The 26,252-nt window shown below is 51.3% G+C and overlaps 2 protein-coding genes across 3 annotated transcripts in view; both read right to left on the bottom strand.

The window, feature by feature from the left end:
• Positions 1–5,910, bottom strand: part of LOC141077505 (inter-alpha-trypsin inhibitor heavy chain H3-like) — a 54,919-nt gene extending 49,009 nt beyond the window's left edge. For both annotated transcript variants that reach the window (XM_073564485.1, XM_073564486.1), the window contains exons 1-2: positions 5,120–5,910; positions 2,047–2,213 (exon numbers count right to left, since the gene is read on the bottom strand). In XM_073564485.1, the coding sequence (XP_073420586.1) occupies positions 2,047–2,213; positions 5,120–5,200 (248 nt within the window). In that variant the 5' untranslated portion in view covers positions 5,201–5,910. The remainder of the gene's footprint in view (positions 1–2,046; positions 2,214–5,119) is intronic.
• An 8,873-nt stretch (positions 5,911–14,783) lies between these two features.
• On the bottom strand, positions 14,784–24,295 carry LOC141077504 (dual specificity protein phosphatase 7-like). The gene is made up of 3 exons (XM_073564483.1): positions 23,893–24,295; positions 19,477–19,905; positions 14,784–18,319 (listed from the first exon to the last, which is right to left on the bottom strand). The coding sequence occupies exons 1-3, from the start codon at positions 24,248–24,250 to the stop codon at positions 18,012–18,014; spliced, it is 1,095 nt and encodes a 364-aa protein (XP_073420584.1). The 5' UTR covers positions 24,251–24,295; the 3' UTR covers positions 14,784–18,011.
• Between the last annotated feature and the right edge of the window lie 1,957 nt (positions 24,296–26,252).

Genomic DNA, 26,252 nt, shown 5'->3' with positions numbered 1-26,252 from the left:
TAAGCTCCATGGGACTGTAGCCAACCTCCCTGGACGTGGCAGCAGGAGGAACATTGATGACAAATCAAAGAGACGGATAATACGAATGGTAACAAAAGAGGCCAGAAAAACTTCTAAACAGATTAAAGGTGAACTTCAATCTTAAGGAACATCAGTGCCAGATCACACCATCCATCGTTGTATGAGCCAAAGTGGAATTCATGGGAGACATCCAAGGAGGACACCATATTTGAAAAAAAAAATAATAAAAAAGCCAGAATGGAATTTGCCAAACTACATGTTGACAAGCCACAAAGCTTCTGGGAGAATGTCCTATGGACAGATGAGACAAAAATGGAACTTTTTGGCAAGACACATCAGCTCTATGTTCACAGATGGAAAAATGAAGCATATCAAGAAAAGAACACTGTCCCTACTGTGAAACATGGAGGAGGCTCTGTTATGTTCTGGGACTGTTTTGCTGCATCTGGCACAGGGTGTCTAGAATCTGTGCAGGGTTCAATGAAATCTCAAGACTATCAAGGGATTCTAGAGAGAAATGTGTTGCCCAGTGTTAGAAAGCTTGGTCTCCGTCCCAGGTCATGGGTCTTACAACAGGATGTTGACCCAAAGCACACAGCTGAAAACACCCAAACCCAAGAATGGCTAAGAGGAAATCATTGGACTATTCTGAAGTGGCCTTCTGTGAGCCCTGACGCAAATCCTATTGAGCATCTTTGGAAAGAGCTGAAACATGGCGCCTGGAAAAGGCGACCTCCAAACACGAGACAACTGGAGCAGTTTACTCTTGAGGAGTGGCCAAACTACCTGTAGAGAGGAGCAGAAGTCTCACTGACCTGTACAGGAATCGTTTGATTGCAGTGATTGCCTCAAAAGGTTGTGCAGCAAAATATTAGGGGTACTTTCATTTCTGCCCGGGCCTATTTCATGAGTTTTATTTTTTATAAATTCTGTGGATGCCTGGCTGAGAAGCAATGTCTGACCTTCATCTGTTCATTTTCATAGATTTTTGATTTATTATTACTTTTGTCAGATTCAAGTTATTTCTGTGACCATTGTGGGGTTTCGTGTCATTAAACGAGGGGCAGAGACAATTTTGTCCACGTGTGTATATCAATCAGTTGGATGTAAGACCTTGTATCTGCGTCTGAAAACCGCGTGTAAAGTGATGGCGCAGGAAATCAACTATTGCAAAAAAGGAGACAAATACGGGAAGATTGTGACTATTATTTTGTCAGGTCTTTATTTAGGGACGGCTCCATCACATGACCGAGGTGATCACAGCTCAGCTCCACTATTGAAGTGAATATGGAAATGCGCAGTGAAAATGGCCACTGTGGGGCGCTGCCCACTACAACCGTCCAATGTGGGGCGCTGCCCATCACAAGCGTCCACATTGGGACGCTGCCCACTACAACCATCAAACTGTGGGCCGCTGCCCACCACCAACATCCAATGTGAGGTGCTGCCCACAACCGTCCACTGTGGGGCGCTGCACACCACCAACATCCAATGGGAGGTGCTGCCCAGCACCACCGTCCACTGTGGGGCGCTGCCCACCACCATCCAATGTGAGGTGCTGTCCAGCACCACCGTCCACTGTGGGGCGCTGCCCAGCACCACCGTCCACTGTGGGGCGCTGCCCAGCACCACCGTCCACTGTGGGGCGCTGCCCAGCACCATCCAATGTGAGATGCTGTCCAGCACCACCGTCCACTGTGGGGTGCTGCCCAGCACCACCGTCCACTGTGGGGCGCTGCCCAGCACCACCGTCCACTGTGGGGCGCTGCCCAGCACCACCACCATCCAATGTGAGGCGCTGCCCAGCACCATCCAATGTGAGATGCTGTCCAGCACCACCGTCCACTGTGGGGTGCTGCCCATCGTTCTGCCACATTGTGAGAAGGGCGTTTCTTAGAATCTCATCCACCATTATGCAATATCTGGCCGTGGAAAGAAAACGTCACAGAGGCCAAGAGCGTAATTGTATCATTCTGCTCGCTACATGATTGTCACAACCCAGGAATGTCGCAGACGAGGACTCACATGCTGAAGTTGGTGATAAATGCCGTTTTGGGAAGTTCCACATCAAATGCGGCTTCTTGGGATGAGTTCAACCGGTTCTCAATCCCCACAACGATCGAGGTGTGAGCGAAGCGCGACGTCACTCTGCAGTCGATGTCCATATTGTGTATGAGCAGCGATTGCGCCTCCTGAAACATGATGGTATAAACCTTCTGTCAGTGTTACAATCACCCGATCAGTATCTCTGCCACCTCCATGGATTGCAAGGAAGGCGCAGGACCCTCAGCACAGCCCCCAGAAATCACGTTGTGGTGCCGAGCATCATCGTATGGCGCTCTTGTGCCGACGCCTCAGGAAAAGTTGGTGCATTGTACACCCTGGAGATTTAATAATCTGCAACCACATACACAGTAATATCCTAAAGATTTAGGCAGGTGTAAAAAAAAAAACGGAGATATAAATATAGGAAAAGATAATACATATATATCAATAAAACAAATACATATTAGATGGATAAAGAAAATTAGACACTTGTATTATTGATACTTATTATAGACACAAGATAATAACAGGGAGAAAAGCAAGATTCTACATCTGGGCAAGAAAAACAATAATTGCATCTATAGAATGGGAGGAATAGAACTAAGCAACAGCATGTGTGAAAAAGACTTGGGTATACTAATAGATCACAGACTGCACATGAGGCACCAGTGTGATGCAGCATCAAAAGGCAAATAAGTTCTAGGATGTATTAACAGAAGCATACAGTCTAGATCACATGAAGTCATTATTGCCCTCTACTCCTCTTTGGTCAGACCTCATCTGGAATACTGTGTACAGTTTTGGGCACCACATTTTAAAAAAAACATCAACAAACTGGAGCAAGTTCAGAGAAGAGCGACCAGAATGGTGACCGGTCTGCAAACCCTGTCTTATGAGGAAAGGTTGCAGGATTTGGGAATGTTTAGTTTGCAAAAGAGAAGACTGAGAGGAGACTTAATAGCTGTCTACAAATATCTCAAGGGCTGTCACATTGTAGAAGGATCAACTTTATTCTCATTTGCACAAGGAAAGACTAGAAGCAATGGGATGAAACTGAATGGGAGGAGACACAGATTAGATATTAGATGGGTGACAGTAAGGGTGATCAATGAGTGGAACAGGCTGCCACGAGAGGTGGTGAGTTCTCCTTCAATGGAAGTCTTCAAACAGAGGCTGGACAGACATCTGTCTGGGATGATTTAGTGACTCCTGCATTGAGCGGGGGGATGGACATGAGGACCCCGGAGGTCCCTTCCAACTCTTAACATTCTATGTAGATGATAGATCATAGAAAATAAATAATAGCTAGAAGATAAAGATTATATGTAAGGTGTAAAGTCTGAACACAGGTGATTAAAGTTTTCTCCCCGTGAATGTGGTGCAAAGTGTTGTCTACTTGTCTCACATTTATCCCTTGAAGCTGTGCACTGTCTCCCTTAGTCAGTCAGGACCTGCGCTTTCTTTTTATTTCCTAATTGATTAGCTAGATTTGTCATTTAAAAGAAATCGGTCACCAGGTGTTTGCTACTCCATCTGCGAGAAGGATGATGTAGTAGCAGAGACCCTGATTCCAGCGATGTGTCACTTACTGGGTGTAACAGTTTTGATACAATCCCAGTTTTCTCAGCAGCAGATCTAGCAGTCCTCTAATGCTGATCGGAGCAACCACGCCCACACCACTGATTGGCAGCTGTGTGTACACTGTGCAGAGGCAGAAAGCTGCCAATCAGTGGTGTGGGCAGGATTATAGAGAGCTCATGAATATGGAGGATACATTACAGCAGCAGGTTTACTAGTTCTGTAGTGATAATCTTGTGTTGATAAACTACAGCAAGTAGCCCAGTAAGTGGCATTGCTGGAATCAGTGTCATCACAGGAATGAATAGCAAGTACAGAGCGCAGATTCCCTTGACTATTGAAAACTTTGTGGCATCACTTATTGATTTTCTTCAGTCGCCCCCTCACTGTTATTGCTGTTTGTCTGAGACCTTGAACTCCGCGCTCTTTGCTCTGGATTCTGCTAAACTGTTGATATTTTGTTGCGAAACTTGTCAGTCTAAAATAATGAAAGGAAGGGAACTGTAGTTATCGCCTTCCAGTGGCGGTGATCAGAATCCTGGGCATCTACAGAGAAACAATTTCTTTTTTGGATTGAACATTTTTTTTGCATTTTTGGGCTGGAGATGATTCACGAGCTTCTGATGACACAAGCAGAGGTTTCTTCTACAGACGCCAGGAGACACAGACAAGTCAGATTGACTTCTATGGGAGTGTAGCGGGCATGTTCAGTGCAGCGAAGGGGGGAGGGTGAGCTGCGCCCAGCACCTGCACTATCTGCCTCCAGCAAAGGTTTTACCTTTTGTCGTAACTTCCCCTTATTAAAATGAGACGACTGCAGGGAAGTGAACTCCACACAACAGGCGCTGCCCCGTACATTATTGCTTTTGCGCCCGTTTTTTTTTAGCCATTTTTAGTTTGTACCTTCTCTTTTAATTTGTGCCTTTTGTTTTGTTTTTTTTTTTAAGTCACGGCAAAAATGATGGATTTGGTGCAAGAAAAGACAAGAAATACAAGACAAATAAAAGTGTCTTTAAAGAACACACAAGCGATGAATCGGACCTGAAGTGTTGACCCAATAAGGGGTCGTGGAGCCGGAGTGAAAGCTGCAAGTTTAAAGGTTGTTTTCTTCATACAACAATAATGGACAATTAGAAGAAAAATCATCAAAAAAAAAGTATTTAAAAAAGAAACCATATTTCGGGTCAGTCTGATGACACGAAGATAAAACTACTGTGCGGATTCGTTCAACAATCACAATGTAATTGTATCTCGGTGTCTACACATAGCCATGACAAGACAGATTCTAAAGTGCCCTCCATTCTTTACACTGCAGGCTGTTAACACTTTCCATGTGGTTTAGATCAGTCGGTGGCACTACGGCGTGGTACGCGTGTATATGTGTAAATCACACCTGGTACACGTCTGGCTGGCCGCCCGCTGCAGCCCTTACATCACCCTGCGCCTGACAGTAGGGGCTCAGACCTGTACTCACCAGGGCGACATCGCCATCTCCTTTGTTACAGATTATCAGGAGCAGAGCAGCGAATAACGGACAGCACCTGAGAAGCGCCATGGCGATTCTGCCTCCGGTGCGCGGGCCGCTAGACAGTCACACGTGTTAATCGATAACTAGACTCAAACCCTCAGTCTCCACGACTGCCTGCAACGTGACGGGGGTACCACTCACCCAGAATAAACTGCAATCACAGGCGGTAAACAGAGACTAAATGTTTGCTGGAAGCAGATTGCAGATCTGTCCCAATGTGTTATGTCAGAGCTCATCCTAGGAAATACTCCCTATGTCCGCAGAGTGTGAAAGCATTTATACAGCAGCTAAACTCTCGCAGAATTGTGACATCTCTGGAGAACGCTCTACTCTGCAAAATCTGAACAATTAGAAACGATGTGGGAACTGTAAAACGGTGGAGACAGGCGATAATCACCGAACACGGAAAAGTGCTGCGACTTTCTAACATTCATCAACCTTCAATTCTGCACCAATTCGAAGTGATTGAATAATGATAGCTGAATAACTTGGAGGGTTCTAAATAAAGGACCGAAGATTTCTTACAATGTATCAGGAGGAATTACTAAGAGACCACCCCAGGTTCTGAGCACCGTACACAATGAGTAAGTGTTCATCCTGGGACTCCACACAATTGCACTGACGGCCAAGACATTCCTCGCTGCAAACGTGATTTTGAATTCTATAAACATAGGCAAAACTACAGATCGTACAAGGACATTTTTTTTTAATCAAACAACAGGTCACAGGACAACTATTTGGCGTTCTTGGCATTGTTCGCCAGCATCTTTTTCATTCCTTTCTTGTTGTGTTTCTTGGCGAAGCGCATGTTCCTCAGAAACTTGGGGTCAACCTGAAAAATACAAGAAAATAAAACTTGAGGGCTCTCGACCCACAGAGAACTGAAAGCAAAAAAGTACAAAGGAAACGCATCAGGTCACTAATCAATAACTGGATGTGAAGTGATGATTGCGGTGCGCGCGGCCTCCGATGTACATCAGATCGTGATGTCACACAGAAGGACAGACACCAAAAGAAACATCACTGGACATGTAACTTAGGGCATATGTCCGAAATCCCCAGCAAAACGGGGTCCGGACGCATGCACAGACGAGGCCACAGACTAATGGTGACGTCAGAGTGAACATGCGCTCTGCTGTGCACTTTTTTCAGGAGGGTATGCCTACAGGAGACGGAGAAGCAAACCCAGTCTACTACGTCTGAGCATCCAGCTCCTGTAGTAGTACACTCCTGATAACCATGTATGGCAAAGATCACATTTGCTCTGCCGTCACCATTACAGTCTAAGGCCCCGTCGGTGCATGCGTCTGGACTCCCATTTTTCGGAGTATTTCGGATGCATGCCCCGACGGGGACAGAGAACAAAATGTGAAAGCACCCTAATAGTGAACGGTCCCTCATCCAAAGGGCAGTAAGTCAGCGTTCACACGTGGCAGCTGATCTCACTGCACATGTCACTCTGCAGTCAGTTTTATTGTTTGAGCTGACCCATGGACCCGTCTGAATGCACAGAAGACTATTGGCTTGGTTCTGACATCAGATTGCCTCCAGTATTTCACTACTGTGCCAGGAACCACGCTCTATTACTGGATAGCTCCATCTTAACAGTGCCAAAAAGAGCACAGCCGTCTCCAGGACCACCACCGGCCCAGTGACGTTGGGGCTCAATCTCTGGAAAGTCAGATTACATTATGCCAAGCGACTTCTTCAGCCAGACCGTGTCCTCTAATTGGCTGCAGCGCTCAGGTGACTTCATGTGATAGCCGGGAGACAGCAGTAGCATCGATGGTCCTGGAGAAACTGTTTGGTTTTTACATTACTCGGGGCACTAGCATTTAGGAAACGGCTATCCAGAAGTTACACAAGCCCTTTAAATCTGTGCAATGCAGCAAAGGAAGAAGACTGACAAAATAAAAAAAAACAATTGACCTTACAGACGAAGTGTTTAGTGAATAGCAGAGCAAGCTGTGAACAATGCGCTGCTGCACAATTCATTCTTTATACAAACCCAGGGAACCAAAAAAACTCTTGTACAAGACCAGTCTGTCATGAAGCAGTAAGGCTGCGTTCACACGTGGCGTTTTTTTCGCGTTTCCGCGGCGGTTTTAACCACGCGATTTTGCCGCGAAAAATAAGCATCCCATGCATTCCTATGGGATTCCGCAATGCTGTGCTAATGCTGCGGGTTTTTACCGCGGCGGAATCGCTTCGCGGTAAAAACCGCAGCATGCTCATTAATTTGCGGAATCGCGGTGATCCCGCCCCCATAGGAATGCATTGTTCCGCTTACTTCCCGCATGTGGCTGTGCACACCATGCGGAAAGTAAGCAGAACATTTGCGGATGGTACCCACGGTCCGGAGGAGAGGAGACTGTCCTCCAGGCTTTGGGTACCATATCCCTGTAAAAAATAGAATTTAAAATAAAAAATATTGTTATTCTCACCCTCCGACGTCCCGCGCAGCCTTCCCGCCTCTCTCCACGCTCCCGGTCCCAGTAATCCTTTGCGAAAATGCCCGCGATGGCGTCCGTTCTCGCGGGATCGCAAAGTCTCGCGGTCATTCGCGCGACGTCATCGCGAATTACCGCGAGACGTCGCGATCCCGCGAGAACGGACGCCATCGTGGGCATTTTCGCAAAGGATTACTGGGAACGGCTGCGCGGGACGTCGGAGGGTAAGAATAACACCATTTTTTATTTTTTACATTCTATCTTTTACTACTGATGCTGCATAGGCGGCCTCAGTAGTAAAAAGTTGGTCACACTTGTCAAACACTATGTTTGACGAGTGTGACCAACCTGTCAATCAGTTCTCCAAGCGATGCTACAGATCGCTTGGAAAACGCTAGCATTTTGCAAGCTAATTACGCTTGCAAAATGCTAGTTTTTCCGCGGGAAAATCGCGGGAATTTAAAATGTGATTTTCCCGCGGACTGGAATTCCGGAATTCTCGCGGTAATTTCCGCGAGAGTTCCGGTACGTGTGCACTTAGCCTAATAAACTAGCATGCAAACATGAAAATTGAATTGCATTACTGCACTAGAAATATGAAAAATTGAGAATACTTAGCGCATAAATTGGCCAATTCATGTGTTCCTGGCAGCCACGATAAGGCGATTCTGGTATACCAGGAACTAACATTGCCAATCCTCTCAGACAGTCTACAACTCTATGGAAACCTAATGTGAATTCTCTCCTAAAGTCTAATATCTTCATGAAGGGGTAGTGATCCTGCGGTGATTAAAAGCGACTGAGGCTAAGGGGCTGAGTTGCTCAGTCAGAAGGTCAATGCATACAGATCAAAAAAATGACCATCACATCCAAACATGAATTAGGTGTGAACAGGTGCTTACCTAGGAGTTGCCAACTCATATACAATAAACATAAAGCACCTGTTCACACCCAATTCATCACTAGCCCTCAATGAAGATATTAGACTTTAGTCTAGGGAGAGAATTCACATTAGGTTCCCATTGTTGTAAACTGTCTTAAGAGGATTGGCATTGTTAGGTCCAGGTATACGAGAATCGCCTTACCGTGGCTGCCAGGTACACATGAAATGACCAATTTATGCGCTAAGCGTTCTCAATTTTTCATATTTCTACTGCAGTAATGCAATTCAATTTTCATGTTTGCATGCTATAGTGCTGCCTTTTATGTTTATTGTATACGAGTTGGCGACTCCTAGGTAAGCATCTGTTGAGTCCTAATTCAAGTTTGGATGTGATGGTCAGTTTTTTTTTATTTGCAAATCATGAAGGAGTAGACACACAAGTCAGGGGTCACTGCTGGACAGAACTCCTATATAATCAAAACCATTCCCATTTACCACCAAGACACATTCATTCAATAGGTTACCCTAAAACTAGTCGACCACCGCTAATCCATTATCTGAAAATCCAGCCCAGAACTGCAGGATGTCAGCAGAGCGGAAAATCTAGCGATGCAGAGACCAGAAGAGATTTTCCTGGATTTTATAAGATTTGCCAAAGATCAGGCAGCGAAACCAGAATTATATATTTATAACTTGCCTTTTAACCCCTTAATGACTGTCAATACATTTTTTTTTAACTGACCTGAGATATAAGAGAATAGCGCCCCCATACAGGTAACAATCCAGCAGCTGTTGGCTGTACTCTATAGCTGACTACTTGCTGCATCAGCCTCTATCAGTGTTGACACCGCCCATATCTGTTTAACGCCTTAGATGCTGCTGTCAATAATGACTATCGTATAAATGGTTAAAAGACTGTAGCTACTCCCTCTTTAGCCTCATCGGCACCCTGAGATCCTGATGTTTGCCATGGCAATTCACGAGCAAATAGCAGCCTAAAGCCCCCCGTCACATACAGCGATCTCACCAGCGAGATCATGGTGTGTGACACCCATCTGCGACCGGCCCCCCTGCTGGGTATCGCTGATCGTTGTGGAAACCTCTGGACATTTTTTGGATCGTTGGTCTCCCGCTGGCCCGCGCAGCGCTTAGAAACCCGATGTTTACCTTGGTTACCAGCTCCCTGCACCAGCGCACTGGTAACTAAGGCACACAGCGAAGCGCACACTCGTCGTCGCTGGTGCTGATCGCTGGTGAAGCTGCCTGCTTGGCAGCTCACCAGCGATCATGTAGCGACACACCAGCGATCCTGACAAGCTCATATGGTTGTCGGGATCGCTGGTGAGTCACTATGTGTGACGGGGCCCTTAAGGGTATGTGCACACGCTGCGGAATGCTCTGCGGATTTGGCAGCGCGGATTTTTACTCTTAGGAAAACATCCCAAAACTCCCGAAAAAGAAACACCAGTGAGGCCTTTCTTACCCCTTTAAGAGACTCGTATCTCTGAGATCGCGGCTTCTTGATGCCATTCCTGTGCCATTTGCGAGCTGTAAAAACACAAACAGATTTAGCCTGCAAGACTGGAATACTGGGGGTCGCTCAGTGAATAGTGGGGGTCCAGGGAGCCGTCACTTACACTGGTTGTGAGTTGTGTGATTCTTGGACTTGGCCATGATAAATCCTGCAAAAAAGGGAAAACAATTAATATAACCCGTCCCTGCAGGTGACACATCCCAACAGGCAACACCCAGAGTAACCCCTGCCGCTAAAAACTCTGCTCCCCCCAAAGCAGAACTAACTACAAGGGCACCCCAACAGCAGAGCGGGGGACGTACAGCCCTCTGCACCCCCAACAACAGAGCCAGATGCAGAGCGGGAACATAGAGCCCTCTGCCCCCCCCCCCCAAAGCGGGGGACGTACGGCCCCCTGCCCCCCCCCCCCCCAACCCCAGAGCGGGGGACGTACGGCCCTCTGCCCCCCCCCCCAACCCCAGAGCGGGGGACGTACGGCCCTCTGCCCCCCCCCCCCAACCCCAGAGCGGGGGACGTACGGCCCTCTGCCCCCCCCCCCCCAACCCCAGAGCGGGGGACGTACGGCCCTCTGCCCCCCCCCCCCCCCCAACCTCAGAGCGGGGGACGTACGGCCCTCTGCCCCCCCCCCCCCAACCCCAGAGCGTGGGACGTACGGCCCTCTGCCCCCCCCCCCCAACCCCAGAGCGTGGGACGTACGGCCCTCTGCCCCCCCCCCCCCAACCCCAGAGCGGGGGACGTACGGCCCTCTGCCCCCCCCCCCCCCCCCAACCCCAGAGCGGGGGACGTACGGCCCTCTGCCCCCCCCCCAACCCCAGAGCGGGGGACGTACGGCCCTCTGCCCCCCCCCGCCAACCCCAGAGCGGGGGACGTACTGTGGGGGCCGCACACAGAGGGACGCAGAGCCGGGGACCCTCAGTGATGGATTATAGCAAAAATTAATGCAGAGACCCCAAGACCTGCGCTGTCCCTATATGTGCAGAGAGGACCCCGCACCCACACACAGCCCCAGACACCACACAGCCGTCAGCCCGGGGGAATATCCGGCGGCCCCGCTCCCTCGTCCCCTCCTGCGAAGTCCCCAGTGTAATTCCCCCCGAGCCAGGCAGCCACAGCCGAGGATGCCCCCGGATTCCCGCCCCGGTGCCGCACTCACCGCTACACAGCTCTGATCACAAACCGGAAGAGGAAGGCAGGGCGCAGAGCACGCCGGGAAGTAACTCAGCCAGGGGTGCAGCGGTAAATGTGTCCCGGAAGCAACAACGCTGCCAACACGAAGGTTCCGTGCGAGACTCTGACGTCATCACCTGACGATAATAATATTAGGAGCTGACCTGTAATAACGGAGTCAGCGCGACATAATAACCAGCAGCCCTGTAACGGGCAGCAATGGTTCTCATACACGGGGAGCCACAGCACAACCTTCCCCTCACGGTCACCGCCATGGTTTCACATTTTATGTTGGAGTCACACACAACCAATAAAAAAATCGGTCCCATTTTAATGGTCCGAATTCGCACAAAAGTATCTTAACCAGTGATGCGTTTTTGATGCGATTTTTCTTCATTGATGCGATTTTAATCGCATGTAAGGATCCGTTTGACATCCGTCTGGCGAGATTTTCTCGCAGGAAAGCAAAATGGACATATAATGGAGCCCAATGACAGGTTTCCCCACACAAAGAATGAATAGATATAGACACATTAAATACATATATATATTATACATGTTATAGAGACACATTTATATCTATATTTCTAGTTCATACAGTTCTTAATTGCAGAATAGCAATTATGTGTCTCTATAACAAGTATAAAATATATATATATTTATTTAATGTGTCTATATCTATTCATTCGTTGGTTTATTTAACTGGACACTGTGATTTTACTTTACTTTAGGGAAAAAAAATTGCCGGCTTTTGGTGTGATTTTTATCGCAACTCACACATCGGGTCCGTTTTTACTCCCATTTTTTCTCGCCCCCATAGACTTGCATTGTCGAATCCGATCCAAAAATCGGTGACAATCGCAGCATGCTACGATTGTCTCGGTCAGAGGATCGGATGCGATAAAAAAATCGCATGATGGGAGCAGCCCCATAGAATAACATGGGTTCGAATGCAATGCGATTTTTTATCGCATTGCATTCGACCGTTTTAATCGCTAGTGTGACCCCGGCCTTAGTCTCTAAAGGGCTGAATGGCCGAGATCTGGGTTCGCCATTGTCCGTGTGCGGTCACATCACCGTCTATGACGACTCAGAGCAGGGGGGGTCCCACAGACGGCGGCGTCAGTCCGTGACCAGCGCAAGCGACCGGTCCCACCCCGACCAGAAGAGCGAGTGCAAACCCAGCCCCGGCCACACTGCGCAGACGCCACAAGGGAGCAGAGATGCAGTGTAAATCATGGCAATATCAACACCAAAGACTCACACAGACGAGGGCAAGCCGATAAAAAATCAGATTGCACTCGGACCAATGTTATTCAATGGGTGACTGAAATCCGACTGAGAAAAAACTGCAGCGTGCCGCGGACGAGACTCAGCAATGCAAGGCAATGGGTGCGAGAAACAAATCGCACAGCACTCGCACCATGCGCATGCCGTCCGATTTTTACAGATACCTTACCATTCTGTGGCACAGAACACTGTAAGTGATTGTAGAATAATAATTGCATTGCCTACGGATTGCATACACATGTTCCATTTAAAAAAAAAAAATCGGTCCTGATATTGGAACTTTTTTTTTTCTCACATATGGGTATGAGCCCTAACAAGGGCGCAAATAGGATTCAGTGGAAAATATCCACAGATGAATTCTGTATTATACTCCAGAGCTGCACTCACTATTCTGCTGGTGCAGTCACTGTGTACATACATTACATTACTGATCCTGAGTTATATCCTGTATTATACTCCAGAGCTGCACTCACTATTCTGCTGGTGCAGTCACTGTGTACATACATTACATTACTGATCCTGAGTTATATCCTGTATTATACTCCAGAGCTGCACTCACTATTCTGCTGGTGCAGTCACTGTGTACATACATTACATTACTGATCCTGAGTTATATCCTGTATTATACTCCAGAGCTGCACTCACTATTCTGCTGGTGCAGTCACTGTGTACATACATTACATTACTGATCCTGAGTTATATCCTGTATTATACTCCAGAGCTGCACTCACTATTCTGCTGGTGCAGTCACTGTGTACATACATTACATTACTGATCCTGAGTTATATCCTGTATTATACTCCAGAGCTGCACTCACTATTCTGCTGGTGCAGTCACTGTGTACATACATTACATTACTGATCCTGAGTTATATCCTGTATTATACTCCAGAGCTGCACTCACTATTCTGCTGGTGCAGTCACTGTGTACATACATTACAATACTGATCCTGAGTTACCTCCTGTATTATACTCCAGAGCTGCACTCACTATTCTGCTGGTGCCGTCACTGTGTACATACATTACATTACTGATCCTGAGTTACATCCTGTATTATACTCCAGAGCTGCACTCACTATTCTGCTGGTGCAGTCACTGTGTACATACATTACATTACTGATCCTGAGTTACCTCCTGTATTATACTCCAGAGCTGCACTCACTATTCTGCTGGTGCAGTCACTGTGTACATACATTACATTACTGATCCTGAGTTACCTCCTGTATTATACTCCAGAGCTGCACTCACTATTCTGCTGGTGCAGTCACTGTGTACATACATTACATTACTGATCCTGAGTTACATCCTGTATTATACTCCAGAGCTGCACTCACTATTCTGCTGGTGCAGTCACTGTGTACATACATTACATTACTGATCCTGAGTTACCTCCTGTATTATACTCCAGAGCTGCACTCACTATTCTGCTGGTGCAGTCACTGTGTACATACATTACATTACTGATCCTGAGTTACATCCTGTATTATACTCCAGAGCTGCACTCACTATTCTGCTGGTGCAGTCACTGTGTACATACATTACATTACTGATCCTGAGTTACATCCTGTATTATACTCCAGAGCTGCACTCACTATTCTGCTGGTGCAGTCACTGTGTACATACATTACATTACTGATCCTGAGTTACATCCTGTATTATACTCCAGAGCTACACTCACTATTCTACTGGTGCAGTCACTGTGTACATACATTACATTACTGATCCTGAGTTACATCCTGTATTATACTCCAGAGCTGCACTCACTATTCTGCTGGTGCAGTCACTGTGTACATACATTACATTACTGATCCTGAGTTACCTCCTGTATTATACTCCAGAGCTGCACTCACTATTCTGCTGGTGCAGTCACTGTGTACATACATTACATTACTGATCCTGAGTTACATCCTGTATTATACTCCAGAGCTGCACTCACTATTCTACTGGTGCAGTCACTGTGTACATACATTACATTACTGATCCTGAGTTACATCCTGTATTATACTCCAGAGCTGCACTCACTATTCTGCTGGTGCCGTCACTGTGTACATACATTACATTACTGATCCTGAGTTACATCCTGTATTATACTCCAGAGCTGCACTCACTAATCTTGTGCTTTCCATTCTGAGAACATCAGTCTGTAAATACATTATTGTTTCGTCTATGAGGTGTAAAAATAAAGCATCCAGAATGGTGTCTTGTGACAAATTCAGACCCTTATTAACTTTGTAAAACAGCTCTGGAGCACATAATGCTGCTCAAACAATCATGACAAGAAACAGTCTTCATAAAGAAAAATATGTTTATTTGAGTATAAACAACAATCATCTTTCTTACATTCTGGAAATCAGAAGCCATATAACCACAACCATTAGTCCCTAGAGCGCACGACCGGCTCGCTGTGACATGTGGGGGGTGGGGGCGGCAGGTCCCAACAGTCCCATACAAGGATATAGCATTAGAGGAGAGGGTTAATAAATGGGGGAGGTCTAATGTGACATCTACAATGTATCTCCCACCCATATAATACAGAGGACGCTGCCCCCTTCTGGATGGAGCTGATGTGACCTTCACGGCCTCCATATGGCGCCAATTCTGTGCGGCGAGCAGGCGGTGCGCTCTCTGCATGCTCATCGCATCCAACATTCAGAACAAGGACATTCTCAAACATTTTATACAATTTCTTTCTGCAGGAAAATAAAAAACAAAGTGAAACCAGTGGAAAAGTCCCAGATTTATAAAGTGTCTGATCCGTATAAAGTGTGCGACCGCTAGAAAAGACGGTCATTATACTCGGCGCAAACGGAGTACAAATGCTTATAAGACCGGGTATATAAAGTACAAGTATAGGCAGCCGATAAAATCCACATCCAGAGAGGACGGCTCAGCACGAGAGGAGGAGGGAATTAAAAAAACATAAAAAACAAGGAAACAAAGTATCTGAAATAAAAAGTCTAATAAAAGAAAATAAAATAATGAAATATTTAAAATGAAAAAGAAACAGAAATAATTAAAAGTCTGATGTAAAAGTACAAAAATAATAGAAAAGTAAAAAAAAAATGAAAACATGAAAAATGTAAAAGAATAAAAGTAAAGTAGTAAAAGTGTGAAATCAAATAGGAAACAATAAAAAAAGGGACAAATATAAAAGTAATGAAAAGAAAACAAAAACATTGAAAGAAATATTTAGAAAAATAAAAATGAAAATAAAATAAAAGGTAGCAGATATAAAAAATACAAAGAAAATAAAGAAAAAATGAAACAAAAATATAAAATGAAGAAATGAAATAAAGAATTAAAAAAAAAAGGAAAAGGAAATGAGTTATTAGTAAATAATGTTAGGAGTGATGTACAGACAGAATCAGAGCACAGGACTCGTGACGTCAATCCCCTCATGGCGCCCGGGTCTGTGGAGTTCCTTTATTATCGGCTTTGGTTGGCACTAGAGCGTTATCGCCAGGGGGCGCTCCTGCGCCGCCCGCTGTATATACTGGCAGAAATAGAACGTATGGCTTCTCAGTGGCAGCGCGCAAACCTCCGAGCAGGACGCCATAAAGTGCCGCCGCACCGCCAAACATCAGCGCTCAGCTTTTCCCATTGGTTCTGGACTCAGGACCCAGGACACTGACGCAGCAGGATACAAGGAGCAGGAATGTGGATGCAGCTTTAGTTGTGACCGGAGCAGGGCACCCAGCCTTAGGGGAGAAGCTGTGAAATTACATTTAAAGGGGACCTGCGCACTACTGAAGACACGGCCGCTGAGGCTTTGAGGAAATGGTCGCAGGTGGCGGCTGGAGAGCGCGCACGAAGACACACAAGGCACAACATGAGACGAGTCTGCGATTTGGCAGTGATCAGACATGAGCGCTCGTCAATACCATACTGACAAAATACAATCATTACCATTAGGGGTTAATAACTACAGGACTTGGCACTCATATTGTAGCACCGGGGTCGCAGCGTCCGACCGTCTGGTGATCGGGGGAAGCGGTCGGCACCAGAAACCGAAATCTTACAACACACCGAGGTCTCGCTTTACGGCATCTCTGCTGATACAATGTATCAAGGCCACTGTGTTACTTTTCAGCTACTGTGGCACCACAAGTCCCATCATTCCAGCAGCTGAGAGGAGCACCTGGAGCTGCATAAAGAAGTGTGAGGAGCGGATATGGCTGCACTTCTCACTCTACATCAGCAGCGCCAAAATACGACAGAGCGGAGGAAGAGACGGGCGCAATCTTCACCACGATCCGGGGAGTATAGTGACTGACCCAGCCTGCCCCTTTAAGTGGTATCTCCACCTCTTACAGCTGATATGAGGGCATCATCCAGAATGCAGCTCTGAAGCTGCAGAATAGTGAGTGCAGCTCTGGAGTACAGGGAACGAGAGCTCAGTGTGTCCATTACTGCAGGGTGTTCACTAAATGCAGCTACAGCGTGAGCAGTTACACATCTACGGACCTATGAGAGTGGGTGGTGTGAGAAATAGGCCAACTCCGGAGCTGCACTCACCATTCTGCTGCTTATTTTCCGAAACAGTCAGCAAACGTGTGGTCAAATATTACCCCAACCTCTTACAAGAGAGTAAGGAGCCTGGTGTAAGGATGACACCACTGAACCAGCAGGGAATGCTGGGAGATTTCCGCACTGAAGTTGCAGAATAGTGAATGCAGCTCTTGAATATTTAATACTGCCCATTATAACTCAGGATCAGGACAGCGTGACTCCGCCGGGATGCCAGCCCTTTAAGTAATCCGATTGGCCAAGAAGATCCGTGTGAAGGTGCAATAACCTCATCGGGGCTTTAATATTTGCCCCAAATTAAACTGCGGAGCAAGGAACCCTGATCGCTCGACCGCTCCCCGCGTGATCACCATTTGCATAGAATAAACCCGATATAAACACTTCTCGCTCCGCAGACGACGCTCAATACTGTGGATATGACCGAGAACCTGGCGGCAGCTGCAGAGGGTAACGTCCAATCACAGAGAAGCGAGAGCAGCGGCGTCAGCGGATTTTCACCCGTCGTCGTCCCGTGAACTGTGCAAACAGCATTTGGTCAATAGAAATATTTGGCGTATAAAAAAAAAATACAAAAAATACTATTTTTATACAAAAAAAGGAGGAAAAAAAAATTAGGATCGTCACATAGAAGAAAAAAATCTGATTATCGATTCCATCCAACGATTATTAGCTGATTAGTCGCATATTAATTACCCGCCACCAAACGCCGCGTCCGCTCTAAGAAGCTCGCAGCAGCCGGGACATTTGAACTCCAGAAATTCCTATAATCCGGCATCTAATAATACGACGTCTGTTGCCGGATTAAAGGAATTTCAGCAGAATCCGGCCCAGGATACAACCAGAAAATAGGAAACAGACGTTCTCCGCACATCGAAGGGTTAAGTGCAAGATGAAACCGAAAGCGATTTCTGCTCCGGAAGTGAAACGCAGGAACTTACAGGTGACAAAGGGGCAACATACGAGACTCGCCATCCTCCGCGGCCCCCCATCATGTGAACTCCAGGCTGTCCAGCTGGAAGAGGTTGTTGTTGGTGGGGGTGGTGAAGTACAGCTGGGTGGGGGGCGAGCGCAGGTCGCAGGGGCTCTTCAGCCCCAGGGTCCGTTCGAAGTCCAGCAGTTGGCCCATGAAGTTAAAGTTCGGCGAGATGTTCGATTTTTTCCTCTTCACAAAATCGTAGGCGTCGTTCAGCGAGAGGTTGAGCTTCTGCATGAGGTACGCCACCGTGACCGTGACCGAGCGGCTGATACCTGCGAGGCAATGCACGAGGATCCCGCACTTGTTGGACCGAGCCTCATCTGAAACGAGAGAAGTTAGAATAAAAGGGATGAATGGGGAGAACGAACGGTGAAATGTTCCGATTCCCACAGCTGAGGGTTCGTTACAATACGCCATTAGATTCTCTTATCCGCACCGATACATTGTAACAAACCCTCCAGCTGTGTGCACAGCACTAGGACTTCAATTACTGACGAGCACAGATTTATAAAATGGCAAAGAACAAAGTATCGTGCGTAATACTCTATTTGCATCCAGAGCTGCATTCATAGTTCAGGCACATCTAGCGCCTCCAGAGTTGTAATTCTAGTTCTGCTTGCAATCCTTGACCCAGATGAAGTCCTGTGAACGTGTGGCAAAACTATGATCTGAGCTTTCACAATACACTGCTCTGTGGTAAGTGGAAACCATCAGCATGGTGAGTGCAGCTCTGGATGTGGTTGGAGTATACAGCTCACACATCCTGCTAATGCCCAGCCCTGTCTGCTTTCTGTTCCAGTCATGAACAGCGGCCAACCTGCTGACGGTCTCCACAGTGAAACAGAGGCGTCTTATAACCGGGACACGGCGCCGCTGATCACCGGTAACAATGAGAAACCGCTCGCACGTCTGAGGATGAGGCCGGGGGGCTACCCTGGGGACCCTTAATACTGAGGCAAGAAATCAGTAAAAGTAAAGGTGCAAGATCTCTGCTTGCAGGCAACGAATGGAAAATTAATGGTTTAAATCCAATACTTTGCACTGCTGAGATTTTGTTACAATTGCATCCAGTCTGTGGTGTAAACAGATAGAACCACAAGTCTCTCCTTGTTCGCTACAATGTATCAGTTTGGAGATTTACAAGTGTAACAAACTCTCAGCTGTGAGAAGTCAATTTCTTTCCATTTTAAAAGATCTCTACTTGCTGTGAACGGGAAGATTCATTGTCTCCAATCGGAGGCTATAAAATGTTAAGAAGCCTAATACGTCCCACAGCTGAGGATTCGCTACAGTGTGGCCAGGATCGGACAATCTGTGAAATCGCTGCTCCTTTGTTACTATGTATCGGTGCAGGTAAATGTATCAGCCTGGATTCTCTACACTGGATACAATTGTAAAAAATCTGCTCCTGTTTCCATTCTCTGACAGCAAGCGCACAACGCCTGGGATCGGCGCCATCAGCGAGGCCGCCACGTACCGATGAAGGATATGGCCTCCGGGAAGAACTGCGACAGGTTCTGGCTCCAGTGGTCGGAGATGGGGATCTGCTTGTACTTGAAGTCTCCGTTCTTCTCGAAGGCGTTGGGCAGGTTCGGCGTCACGTTCAGGATGTACCTGATGTGATATTTCCCCAGGATTTCCAGGTTCGCCGCATCTTTGGCGCAGCCGAGGTACAAATACGGGAGGATCTGGACGGGGAAGGTGGGCTGGCTGCTGAGCTCGGGGCTGCCTTCTGATTCTGTGGCGCTGTTGGGTTCGCGGTCGGATTCTCCGTCGGATCCTTCAGAACTTATCCTCAAACTGCCCAATCCGAGCAGAGACTCAGGCGATGGGTCGGTGGGGGAGGGGATCTCCAGGCCGAACTCGCACAGCTGCGGGTGCTCCCTCTGGAACTTACTGTATCCACCTGCAAACGAGCGGAACAAGAAGTCAGACACAGATAGAAACCGCCACCCGAGCCCCCCGACCTCTGACCCCACAGCTCGCAGCTTTCTGTCACTTTGCATCATCAGAACTTTGATGTTTTTATTGAAATCTGACTTGTAACAATGTAACACAACTGCCGCCCTGAAATCACCGGAGGGGTCACCAGCATTGGACATTTGTGGGCAAGATTTGGACACAGGTCGCCCATCGGGTGACACCGGCAGCCATCCCTCCCTGCAGGACGTGATGTGACAAGTTGTCTCCACCCGCCCTCATTACACACGCGCGTTATAACGCCCACGCAGCAGCGCGACGTAGCAGATGAGTAACCCCCGGCGTGCTGGAACTTGTAAGCCAGGAAACGTCACATCCTCTGCAGTGAACAGATGCAGAAATGAGATCCTGGGGAAAGCCGGGTGATGACCCGCGCGTCCTCCGATCCTGAGAAAGCCGAGTGATGACCCGCGCGTCCTCCGATCCTGAGAAAGCCAGGTGATGACCCGCGCGTCCTCCGATCCTGAGAAAGCCAGGTGATGACCCGCGCGTCCTCCGATCCTGAGAAAGCCAGGTGATGACCCGCGCGTCCTCCGATCCTGAGAAAGCCAGGTGATGACCCGCGCGTCCTCCGATCCTGAGAAAGCCAGGTGATGACCCGCGCGTCCTCCGATCCTGAGAAAGCCGGGTGATGACCCGCGCGTCCTCCGATCCTGAGAAAGCCGGGTGATGACCCGCGCGTCCTCCGATCCTGAGAAAGCCGGGTGATGACCCGCGCGTCCTCCGATCCTGAGAAAGCCAGGTGATGAACCGCGCGTCCTCCACTCCTGGGAAAGCCGGGCGATGACCTGCGCATCCTCCACTCCTGGGAAAGCCGGGCGATGACCCGCGCGTCCTCCGATCCTGAGAAAGCCGGGTGATGAACCGCGCGTCCTCCACTCCTGGGAAAGCCGGGCGATGACCTGCGCATCCTCCACTCCTGGGAAAGCCGGGCGATGACCCGCGCGTCCTCCGATCCTGAGAAAGCCGGGCGATGACCCGCACGTCCTCCGATCCTGAGAAAGCCGGGTGATGACCCGCGCGTCCTCCGATCCTGAGAAAGCCGGGTGATGACCCGCGCGTCCTCCGATCCTGAGAAAGTCGGGTGATGACCAGCGCGTCCTCCGATCCTGAGAAAGCGGGGCGATGACCTGCGCGTCCTCCACTCCTGAGAAAGCCGGGTGATGACCAGCGCGTCCTCCGATCCTGGGAAAGTCGGACGATGACCCGCGCGTCCTCCACTCCTGAGAAAGCCGGGTGATGACCCGCGCGTCCTCCACTCCTGGGAAAGCCGGGTGATGACCTGCGCATCCTCCACTCCTGGGAAAGCCGGGTGATGACCCGCGCGTCCTCCACTCCTGAGAAAGCCGGGCGATGACCTGCGCATCCTCCACTCCTGGGAAAGCCGGGTGATGACCCGCGCGTCCTCCGATCCTGAGAAAGCCGGGCGATGACCTGCGCGTCCTCCGATCCTGGGAAAGCCGGGCGATGACCCGCGCGTCCTCCGATCCCGAGAAAGCCGGAGGATGACCCGCGCGTCCTCCGATCCTGAGAAAGCCGGAGGATGACCCGCGCGTCCTCCGATCCTGAGAAAGCCGGAGGATGACCCGCGCATCCTCCGATCCTGGGAAAGCCGGCTGATGAACCGCGCATCCTCCTCCAATCCTGGGAAAGCCGGCTGATGAACCGCGCATCCTCCTCCGCTCCTGGGAAAGCCGGGTCATGGACCGCGCATCCTCCGCTCCTGGGAAAGCCGGCTGATGACCCGCGCGTCCTCCGCTCCTGAGAAAGCCGGGCGATGACCCGCGCGTCCTCTGCTCCTGAGAAAATCGGGCGATAACCCGCGCGTCCTCTGATCCTGGGAAAGTCGGGCGATGACCCGCGCGTCCTCCGATCCTGGGAAAGCCGGGCGATGACCTGCACGTCCTCTGCTCCTGAGAAAGTCGGGCGATGACCCGCGCGTCCTCCGATCCTGGGAAAGCCGGGCGATGACCCACGCGTCCTCCGATCCTGGGAAAGTCGGGCAATGACCCACGCGTCCTCCGATCCTGGGAAAGTTGGGCGATGACCCACGCGTCCTCCGATCTTGGGAAAGCTGGGTGCTAACCGGCGCATCCTCCGCTCCAGGAAAAAATGGGCAATGACCAACAGCAGAGCCCAGGCTGTCATCTCATGGGAGACGTGATGTGCAGCCCGGCATTACAGAATAGCTATACATGTACGGAAAACTGACAAACTCATCGCACACACAGCTCCGGTACGAGCAGACACAGCACGACTACATGCTGCGCCTCCATTGCTCAGTTTATTCATTCTGCATCTTCCTGAGACGTTTTGTGTTTCGATTCGCAGGTTCCTGATTGTTCTCAATGAACAGAACTATTAACTGCTGAAATTCGGTTCTAACCTGTCACAGCTGAGATTTGGTGCAATGTATCAGTGCAGGTAATATTCATCAGTCCACAGAGGATTGTGCAGACCAGATAGAACTGTAACAAACCCTCAGCTGTGAGAAACATCAGGTCACGATCATTCTTAGTCCTCTGGGAGCAGATGTCCCGTTCACTGACAGCAGCAGAGGTCGTAGAATGGTGAGAAATCCGCTCTGTCTGCAGTGGGAAAATTTGCAATGTTCAGGTCATCGGCTCCCTTGCACGCGGCGGGCGAGGTCAGCGGAGGAATCACAGCGAGAAGCCGCCACAGAGCAAAGGACTACACCTCCCAGCCCGCCCCCCCGACTACACCTCCCAGCCCGCCGCCCCGACTACACCTCCCAGCCCGCCCCCCCGACTACACCTCCCAGCCCGCCGCCCCGACTACACCTCCCAGCCCGCCCCCCCCGACTACACCTCCCAGCCCGCCCCCCCGACTACACCTCCCAGCCCGCCCCCCGACTACACCTCCCAGCCGGCCCTGCCCCCCCGACTACACCTCCCAGCCCGCCCCCCCGACTACACCTCCCAGCCCGCCCCCCCGACTACACCTCCCAGCCCGCCCCCCCGACTACACCTCCCAGCCCGCCCCCCGACTACACCTCCCAGCCCGCCCCCCCGACTACACCTCCCAGCCCGCCCCCCGACTACACCTCCCAGCCGGCCCTGCCCCCCCGACTACACCTCCCAGCCCGCCCCCCCGACTACACCTCCCAGCCGGCCCTGCCCCCCCGACTACACCTCCCAGCCCGCCCCCCCGACTACACCTCCCAGCCGGCCCCCCCGACTACACCTCCCAGCCCGCCCCCCGACTACACCTCCCAGCCGGCCCTGCCCCCCTGACTACACCTCCCAGCCCGTCCCCAACTACACCTCCCAGCCCGCCCCCCCGACTACACCTCCCAGCCCGTCCCCCGACTACACCTCCCAGCCCGCCCCCCGACTACACCTCCCAGCCCGCCCCCCGACTACACCTCCCAGCCAGCCCTGCCCCCCCGACTACACCTCCCAGCCCGCCCCCCGACTACACCTCCCAGCCGGCCCTGCCCCCCTGACCACACCTTACAGCCCGCTCCGCCCCCCTGACCACACCTTACAGCCCGCTCCTCCCCCCTGACCACACCTTACAGCCCGCTCCGCCCCCTGACCACACCTTACAGCCCGCTCCTCCCCCTGACCACACCTTACAGCCCGCTCCGCCCCCCTGACCACACCTTACAGCCCGCTCCGCCCCCTGACCACACCTTACAGCCCGCTCCGCCCCCCTGACCACACCTTACAGCCCGCTCCGCCCCCTGACCACACCTTACAGCCCGCTCCGCCCCCCTGACCACACCTTACAGCCCGCTCCGCCCCCCTGACCACACCTTACAGCCCGCTCCGCCCCCCTGACCACACCTTACAGCCCGCTCCGCCCCCCTGACCACACCTTACAGTCCGCTCCGCCCCCCTGACCACACCTTACAGCCCGCTCCGCCCCCCGGACGCTCGGCCGGACCCACCTCGCAGGTAGTGCGCCGTGCAGCCGTCTTCCCGCAGCCTCTGGAGCAGGAGGCCGAGCACGGAGCTCTGGGGGTCGGCGCCGTCCAGCGTGGCCTCGTCGTACAGCAGCACCGTGTCCGCCTGTCTGCGGCGGGAGAAGGCCTCGGGGTCGCTGGCGATGACGGAGCGGACGGACATGCTGCCGGTGCGGAGGCGGCGGAGCATGAGCCCGGGCACGGTGACGCTGACGGCCGCCTCGATGTGCGCCGCCTGGTAGCGCTCCTGGGGCCGGCAGTCCAGCAGCAGCAGCCCGCGGCCCCCCGCCTCCAGGCTCTCCCGCAGCCACCGGCCGCTCTTACTGGGGGGCGCCGCCGCCATCGGGGCCAGCGCCGGACCGCGCACTACACACCCGGGTCCCTCCTCCGGGCGGAGCCAGCACCGGAGCCGCGCCTGACCCTGGGCGAGCCGGGGGCGGGGAGAGCGCAGATCGGAGCAGGGTGCAGGGACTGCGGCAGAATAGTGAGCGCCGCTCCGGAGCAGGGTACAGGGACTGCAGCAGAATAGCGAGTGCAGCTCCGGTGCAGGGACTGCGGCAGAATAGCGAGTGCAGCTCCGGAGCAGGGTACAGGGACTGCAGCAGAATAGCGAGTGCAGCTCCGGAGCAGGGTGCAGGGACTGCGGCAGAATAGCGAGTGCAGCTCCGGAGCAGGGTACAGGGACTGCGGCAGAATAGCGAGTGCAGCTCCGGAGCAGGGTACAGGGACTGCAGCAGAATAGCGAGCGCCGCTCCGGAGCAGGGTATGGACACGGGGACTGCAGCAGAATAGTGAGTGCAGCTCCGGAGCAGGGTGCAGGGACTGCGGCAGAATAGCGAGTGCAGCTCCGGAGCAGGGTACAGGGACTGCAGCAGAATAGTGAGCGCCGCTCCGGAGCAGGGTATGGACACGGGGACTGCGGCAGAATAGCGAGCGCCGCTCCGGAGCAGGGTATGGACACGGGGACTGCAGCAGAATAGTGAGTGCAGCTCCGGAGCAGGGTGCAGGGACTGCGGCAGAATAGCGAGTGCAGCTCCGGAGCAGGGTACAGGGACTGCAGCAGAATAGTGAGCGCCGCTCCGGAGCAGGGTACAGGGACTGCGGCAGAATAGTGAGCGCCGCTCCGGAGCAGGGTACAGGGACTGCGGCAGAATAGTGAGCGCCGCTCCGGAGCAGGGTACAGGGACTGCAGCAGAATAGCGAGTGCCGCTCCGGAGCAGGGTACAGGGACTGCAGAATAGTGAGCGCCGCTCCGGAGCAGGGTACAGGGACTGCGGCAGAATAGTGAGCGCCGCTCCGGAGCAGGGTACAGGGACTGCAGCAGAATAGTGAGTGCAGCTCCGGAGCAGTGCAGGGACTGCAGCAGAATAGTGAGTGCAGCTCCGGAGCAGGGTACAGGGACTGCAGCAGAATAATGAGTGCAGCTCCGGAGCAGGGTACAGGGACTGCAGCAGAATAGCGAGTGCAGCTCCGGAGCAGTGCAGGGACTGCAGCAGAATAGTGAGTGCCGCTCCGCAGCAGGGTATGGACACGGGGACTGCAGCAGAATAGTGAGTGCAGCTCCGGAGCAGGGTACAGGGACTGCAGCAGAGTAGTGAGTGCAGCTCCGGAGCAGGGTACAGGGACTGCAGCAGAGTAGTGAGTGCAGCTCCGGAGCAGGGTACAGGGACTGCAGCAGAGTAGTGAGTGCAGCTCCGGAGCAGGGTACAGAGACTGCAGCAGAGTAGTGAGCGCAGCTCCGGAGCAGGGTACAGGGACTGCAGCAGAGTAGTGAGCGCAGCTCCGGAGCAGGGTACAGGGACTGCAGAATAGCGAGTGCCGCTCCGGAGCAGGGTACAGGGACTGCAGCAGAGTAGTGAGTGCCGCTCCGGAGCAGGGTACAGGGACTGCAGCAGAGTAGTGAGTGCCGCTCCGGAGCAGGGTACAGGGACTGCAGCAGAATAGCGAGTGCAGCTCCGGAGCAGTGCAGGGACTGCAGCAGAGTAGTGAGTGCCGCTCAGAGCAGGGTACAGGGACTGCAGCAGAATAGTGAGTGCCGCTCCGGAGCAGGGTACAGAGACTGCAGCAGAATAGTGAGCGCAGCTCCGGAGCAGGGTACAGGGACTGCAGAATAGCGAGTTCCGCTCCGGAGCAGGGTACAGGGACTGTAGCAGAATAGCGAGTGCCGCTCCGGAGCAGGGTACAGGGACTGCAGCAGAATAGTGAGTGCCGCTCCGGAGCAGTGCAGGGACTGCAGCAGAATAGTGAGTGCCGCTCCGGCGCAGGATACAGGGACTGCAGCAGAATAGTGAGTGCCGCTCCGGAGCAGGGTACAGGGACTGCAGCAGAATAGTGAGTGCCGCTCC

Source organism: Dendrobates tinctorius, unplaced genomic scaffold (assembly GCF_039654945.1).
Source record: "Dendrobates tinctorius isolate UK_male_01 unplaced genomic scaffold, ASM3965494v1 ptg000455l, whole genome shotgun sequence".
Taxonomy (NCBI): Eukaryota; Metazoa; Chordata; class Amphibia; order Anura; family Dendrobatidae; genus Dendrobates; species Dendrobates tinctorius.
Note: the sequence above shows the minus strand (reverse complement) of the source record. Positions and strands in the feature narration are given on the sequence as shown.